Genomic DNA, 7419 nt, shown 5'->3' on the forward strand with positions numbered 1-7419 from the left:
AGACTGCAGCTTTAAGGATGGCGTCAATATTGCCATATCAATTTGAGCCGGATTCAGACCCAGACAATATTGAACAAGAGGATCGCACAGAACCTTTGCATGCACGGATATTGCAATATATATTAGAGTGGTAACTCTAATTGTTGTTGTTGTTTTTTTTGGCTAAATCACGTTTTAGATGGGATGTCAACAACCGCTTAAAAATATCGCTCCACTCAAAAAAATACTGCTTTATCAGACATTACATGCAAGATTAAATGAAAATGACATCCAATTTTCTGAAGACAGTCGGTTTCCTTCAGAAATACAGTGATATAAAAACACCCGCACTCAATGTATGGGAAACACTGTAGTCTCATAATTGAAGTGTAAATTCTGCAGATTACATCATTGTTCAGTATTGTACTGTCAGCAATTTATTATAAAAACGTTTTCATAATTGTAACATACATATTTACATACATAATTATTCAGGTGCATGTGTAATAACTTGAGGCTACAGCAGCACTTCTTCATCGTCGTCTTGTCTGATGCACTCAACCAAGCGTTCTAACCACGACCTCGCCCCTCCCCACCCCCCAACCATTAGAATTTCCGTAAGCGGGAATTATTTTAATTATATTCTAATGGGCCGCTTTGTGATATCACAAAACCCGAAAACAAACGCTGTAGTCCAAACGAGCCGTTCGTTGTAGTTCTTGGAAAAGGGATTTTTTAAAAACGAAATCTCTCCCTTTGGAGTGAACTTTGAGATTTGTAAGTTTGAAGATATTTTTTATGCCCAAACATACACACTGACTAAAATTCAAAAATTGAAAAAGCATAATAGGACCCCTTTAATATTCATTTGTCTGTGTAATGAGCGTGTTGTAGGTCTGTGTTTTATTGGTTGTTTTCTCCCCTCTTCCCACCCTCTACACCAGGGTTCCTCAATAGGTGGCCCGTGGGCCACATCCAGCCCATGAGAGAAAAAAGTTTGGCCCGCGCTAATTAAAAATAATGTGACATAAAAATTTAAACGCAGCATCAGAAAGCTACTTTAACTTACATCGTGTATACACCGGACGCAAGCGGGGCGATGCAACGCAATAAAATACAATAGTCTAGAACTTGTTATAATCAGTGATGCTGTCTTGGATGTGTCGCGAGACGACAAATACCCGACAGTAAACCGCTGACTCGTTCTATTTATAACGTACTGACACAACGTTCAAATGATTTGCAATGCTTTGTTGCGTCCAGTGTAAATATGATCTGACAGCAAATCATGGCGAGTGTGTAGAAAAGAAAAGTGCACACGGAAAATAGATGATTAAAATGTGAATGGACTGAACAGTTTTCAGTGAGTGAGTGACTGATATCTTTATGGAATACACGTGTTGGTTTGCAGTGAGTTCATTGTTTTAATGTACAAATTTGCTTTAATTTATTTTCAAGATCTGAGGTAAAATATCTATTGTTGCTTTCACTGTGGCTATAAAGGTAACGCAAAATAATATTCAAACTCACATTAGACATTTTGACATTGAATAAAGCACATAATCATTACCTGAGATTATCACTGTTATATTTTGTATGTTGTTCCTGCCGCGACGTCGCAGAAAATAAAAACCGTTCCTAAAATAGAATCCCATGTCGCTTATTGTCACGTGTCGCTGTCGCGGGTGGTTAGGACAAAAACTAGATGGAAAAGATACTTTTTATCACGTCGTGTCTGGTTGGGACACACGGTGTTACAGTTTGATCCCCCCCCAAAAATCTAAGCATAAAAATATTAATACTGACAAATCTAATAATTGAATCTGCAATTAGGGAAAGTGGAGAGAAGAGATCCAGTCTGGAGATGAGCAGGAACAGTTGATTTGCATGGCAGACATGGAGATCCAGATTTTTTGTTTGTTCATTTGTTTTTAATATTCAACAGGCAAAGTTCTTCTGTATCTAAATGCAAAAATGTTCATAATTGTTTGAATAAAACGGACTACTGGGGGAAAAAAATCTGAAAATTAATCTTGTGACCATCTTGTGATTTATTTTAACAAAAGCAACAATAATATAATAATTGTAATAATAATAACAATTATATATATATGTGCAGATTGCAGATTGATCTTTGCATTTAGTTCCTTCACAGTGACCATGCCTTTGTATTGACAATTGATTGATTGATTCATTTATGCAATTATTTATTTATGCATTTATTTATTTGTTTGTTTATTATTAATTTTTATTAAATTTTTAATTTATTTTATTAATTATTTTGTTATGTTTTAAAACAATTTCATTTATGCATTTATTTATATTTGAATGTTTATGCATTTATTTATCTTTTTTATCTTTTTGTTTGTTTTCTTTTTCTTTCTTTCTTTTTATTTATATATTGTGATGTTTAGAGACTATTAAATGTAAAATCCTTCATGCCACAATGATAGGCCACAATTCAACCGAGTGATAACTCACTGAAAAAAATGATGCAGCTTATTACCACATATTTCCACATAAAAAATAATAATAATTGTAATAAGCAGTTAAAGTTTCTGTTTAAATTCTTTTATTATGCAAGAAAAGAGAGAATGTGGGAAACATTTGACCACAGATTACCATGAAGTCATATAATATGCATTAATTATTAACATATCTCTACATCAAAAAACAGGAAAACCATAAACGTAAAAACTTAATTCAACAAATAGTTGTTTCTCTGAAATGTGCATGGTTTCAACTTGGTACTTTTTAATTAAAATTTTTTTTTTTTGCTCAGCAGGCTTTAAAAAAACTTGTGCACCAACTCCTGAAAATTGCTTTAAAGACATTCAATCAGATTGAAGCCAATTTTGAAAATACTTTTTCCGTTTTTATTTGCAGTGTGCGTCAGATGCGTCTGAGGATGAGTCTAGATGTTTTGTTAAGCTTTTTCTTTAAAATGTTTTAATTTTTTCATTTGGCAGATATATAATATTTTTTATAAGCATTTGTGTTTTCTGGGAGTTAAACTCATGACCTTGAGATTGCCAGCGCTTGGCTTTACTAGTCGATGCATTGAAAACCATGTAGATTACAAGAAATCTATTGAAATAAATGGCTGTTTGTTGGCATTGTTTGTAGCTGTGTTTGTTGACGTGTCCTGGGAATCTCAGACTTCTGTCCTGGAATAGCTTGTGCAAAGTTTGTCTTTGTTGAGTAAAATGAAGGAAAGCAGAAGTCAGCCCTCATTTGAGGAAAGCCGGCTCACTGCTGATGTCAGACGCTGTGATTTATTCTGCTGTGACCCTGATTTTAATTCTGCCTGGTAAAGTGCCGTCTCAAAGTTCACGGGCAGGTCAGTTATTTAATGCATAAGCATTTTGTGCATGCGGTCGTAAAAGGATAGTGTGGATTTATTTGTGAGAGTTTAAACTGGCCTGAACAGCATGATAAATGAGCTTTCAGGAAGGCCAGCGGGAGTTCCTGTGTGTGTTTGCTCCAGTAATGACTCCTCATTGAAGAAAAACAGATTTACATTGATTCAGCTCTCACACACGCTAGCAAAGCCCCGCCTCCCACGCTGATTGACAGATTATGTGCCATGCCCATTTCCTGTTTTATTGATTGTATGGCATTTATTTGATTTCTTCCCCTGTAGTTATGGAGCATATGTCAATCTGCACTTTCAAGTGTGTGTGTGTGTGTGTTGAGATATGTTTGCTGTCTTCTGATGTTTAGTTGAGGCCTTTTAATCAGAAAATATTTGGCCATTTTGAAATCAAGTGTTCCCAAGTTATTACCTTGACATACATATATATATATATATATATATGCATGTGTATATGTGTGTATGTATGTGTGTATATATATATATATATATATATATAAGATGCTGGAATGGAGAAAGGCGTTAAGAATTGATTCAGCTGTCACACAGACTCACAAAACCCCGCCTCCTATGTTGATTGACAATTATGTGCCACGCCCACTTCCTGTTTTATTGGTTTTATGGCATTTGATTTCTTTCCCTGTAGTTATGGAGCAGATGTCAATCTGCACTTTCAAGTGGTGTGTGTGTGTGTGTGTGTGATGAGATGAGAGTAGTCTGCAAGGATAGAGATATTTTGTTGAGGCCTTTTAATCAGAAAATATTTGGCCATTTTGTTCCTTGACAATTCATAGTACAAACACTTGTTTGTTTGTATTTTTAATAAAATATAGTTGGTTCTTTTAATTTCAGCATGTTCACATCTATTTTTATTTTCTTTTTTAATTATAAATTACTATTATAATCAATGACACTCATTTACTCACATTTGGTTAGTCACCTACAAATTAGACACTTAAATATTTATTTGTTAATGTTATGCCATTTATTTATTTATTTTTTATTGCATTTTTATTTATTTTTTTACTTTTTTTTTTGTTTTAAAAGGATTTAGATTTTTCGGTTTTTCAGTATGATCTATTTATTTGTTCATTTTTTTTTATCTATTTAGAATTTTTTATAAAAACAACTCTGGTCTTTTAAATTCAGCGCTTTCAACTATTTATTTATTTATTTATTTATTATAAATTATCATAATCATTAACACTCATTTATTTACATTTGGTTAGGCTTCTACAAAAAGTGAAGAATCTTAAATACTTCTTGTTTAGTATGTTTTTGATGGAAATTCTGTTCTTTTAAATGCAGCGTTTTCAACTCTATATTATTTTCCTTTTTATTACAAATTATCTATATATTATGTCTTTATAACTTGATTTTGTGGTTTTAAAAAGATTTAGATTTTCTTGTTTTCAGTGTCATCTGACTATTTTTATTTAGAATTTTTAATAAAAATAATATATTTTTTTATTAATTTGCTTACATTTTCTTAGCTGTAGTGCAGAAGACTAAATATTACTTGCTTATCTTATGTAATGTCATTTATTTGTTTGGATTTTTTTAATCTAAAACTACATTTTGTGGTTTTGAAAAATTTTGATTTTCATGTTTTTAATGTGGTCTGTAGTTATTTATTTATTGCTTTAAAAACAGGTTAGCTAGTAGGCTGATATATTTTATATTTCAGGTCTGTGGGTTTGCTCACTTCAGGGTGTAAAGAGATTATTTCACCTGCTGCGTGTGTGTGTGTGTGTGTGTGTAGACTGCAGAGAGATCCTGTTGCCTTTGATGACGGAGCAGCTCAAACTTCACCTGGAGAATCATGAGGAGCTGGACTCCTGCTGCCAACTGCTCAGCAACATCCTGGAGGTGCTTTACAGGAAGGACGTGGTGAGAAACACACACACACACAACTCTGCTTCTTAAAGCAGTAGTTCACCCAAAAATGGAAAAGCAATTTTGTCTCCTAAAGTGCAGTATTCACTGAAAGGCAAATCTGTGTGTTTATCCCGTGTCACATCCTTCAACTTTTGTGACCTGTATGTGACCCACTCAGAGATGTGAGTTTATTTAATTATGGGTAATTCATTTTTGGCTCGTGTTCTGACTGTTAATTGGCTTTTACAGCACTCGACTGTGTTTTAACCGGGCAGATATCCAGACGCGCTGCTCTCTTCTCCATCATTTGATTAGTTACTGCCGTCATGATCAATAGAAAACTTCCATACCATCTCTGTAAAATGAAATGTCCTTTAGCACTACTTTTAGAATAAGTGCATTTTTAAACAGCCTCATTTGCATACAGTATTTTAGCCAGGTGCATTTAGTATATTGAGTGGTTTTGAATAATAGAGCAATGAAATACTGCACAGTAAACGGTGCAATAAACTCTCTCGCCTTTACTTTGGTTCTTTGTTCCCATCTTTACGCCAAGGTTATTATCGTTAACTTAACGAAATGGAAAAAAATAACTTTTTAAAAACCTAAATGTATTTTATTTAAGCTAGTTTCCAAGCCAGCATTTCTCATTTTCATTTAGTTTATCTTGATGTACTAAAATAACTAAAACAAAAACTGAAATTAAAAACTATATAGACTTATAAAAAAAAAGGCAAAATATAGAATTATTAAAACTTTAAAATAAAATGAAAGCAGAGGATATAAAAATGAAATGTACTAAAATAACTAAAACTGAAATAAAAAAATTATATAAACTGTATAGACATTAAAAACGTAACTAATAAAATGACAAAAACACAACAAAGTCAATAAACTTCAACTAAAATTAATATAAAAGCAGAAAATATTAAAAATGAAATGTACTAAAATGAATAATTTAATTTAATAAAAACGACAACAAAATGACTAAAACTAACTAGAATGTAATTGGAAATATGAATTTAAATGAAATTAGAAAAATACAAATATTAATAAAAACTATAATAGTGTCTAGAAGACACTAAAATAACGCTGCTTTACACATGCATGAATGCACGTCACTGATTTCCTCACTTCCTGGTGTTGTGGGTGAAGCATCCTTTATTTAAGCATCCTTATTTGTGTGTGTGTTTGCTTGATAATTGAGTGTGTGTGTGTGTGTGTGTGTGTAACATAAAACACGTCACAGTCGAGAGCAGCGCTCTTTCCTGGTGTTGTGGGTGAAGCATCCTTTATTTAAGCATCCTTATTTGTGTGTGTGTTTGCTTGATAATTGAGTGTGTGTGTGTGTGTGTTGCATAAAACACGTCACAGTCGAGAGCAGAGCTCTCTTTTTTTTACTCTCATCTCTGGTTGGAGATCAGCAGCATCCTTTGAGGAGGACCTTGGAAAAGCTTGTTTTAATAATTGACGATCTACTGTGAGTGTATCAGGATCCCCTCTAACAAACAAACGAACACACACACACACACACACACAGACAGCTCGCAGCGATGGATCTGATGCACTTTGCTTTTACACCAGTGAAATTTGAAGAAATCTCTTTACTGTGCTAACTAATTCAGTATATCTGTCCTTGCCTAGTAAACATGACTCCAGCAGCGTTAGACTCACTTCAACACACTTATTATATAGCATCAATATTCAAAAGGTATTTCAAATATAAAAAAGTATATTTTATGATCAGCATTAATCAATATTGAATAGAAAACATGATTTACTGCCCATAAATATTTCGTACTGACCATGTAGTTTCTTTCAATCATTCGTTCGTTTGTGTGATTATTTATTCATCGAGTCTTTGATTGATTGATTCTTCATCCATTCATTCTTTTTTTTCATTAATTTATTCATTTTTATTCATTAATTTATTAAAGTATTAATACATTAAAACATTTAATAAATTGACATGCTATTTTAATAAATCAAACTAATCCTAAATAATTGCATGTATCATTATTTGGTGAGAACATCTACTGAAAATTAAGATAATTCTTAATTCAGGTGTTTGTGTCAAATGAGAAAACTATTTGAATGAATGCATTTAAAAATGCATTAATTTAATATATAATTTATTTTATAAACACAAGATCATGTCCCGCATGAACATGTCTTAAATTGACAGCAGT

At 32.7% G+C, this 7419-nt stretch overlaps 1 protein-coding gene across 2 annotated transcripts in view; it reads left to right on the plus strand.

Moving 5' to 3' along the window:
• The window catches only part of LOC107667825 (dedicator of cytokinesis protein 1), a 288581-nt gene that overhangs the window by 116166 nt on the left and 164996 nt on the right, over positions 1–7419 (plus strand). For both annotated transcript variants that reach the window (XM_016459540.1, XM_016459550.1), the window contains exon 26: positions 5115–5242. In XM_016459540.1, the coding sequence (XP_016315026.1) occupies positions 5115–5242 (128 nt within the window). The remainder of the gene's footprint in view (positions 1–5114; positions 5243–7419) is intronic.

The sequence above is a fragment of the Sinocyclocheilus anshuiensis genome, unplaced genomic scaffold (genome assembly GCF_001515605.1).
Source record: "Sinocyclocheilus anshuiensis isolate Anshui unplaced genomic scaffold, SAMN03320099.WGS_v1.1 scaffold493, whole genome shotgun sequence".
NCBI classification, from domain to species: Eukaryota; Metazoa; Chordata; class Actinopteri; order Cypriniformes; family Cyprinidae; genus Sinocyclocheilus; species Sinocyclocheilus anshuiensis.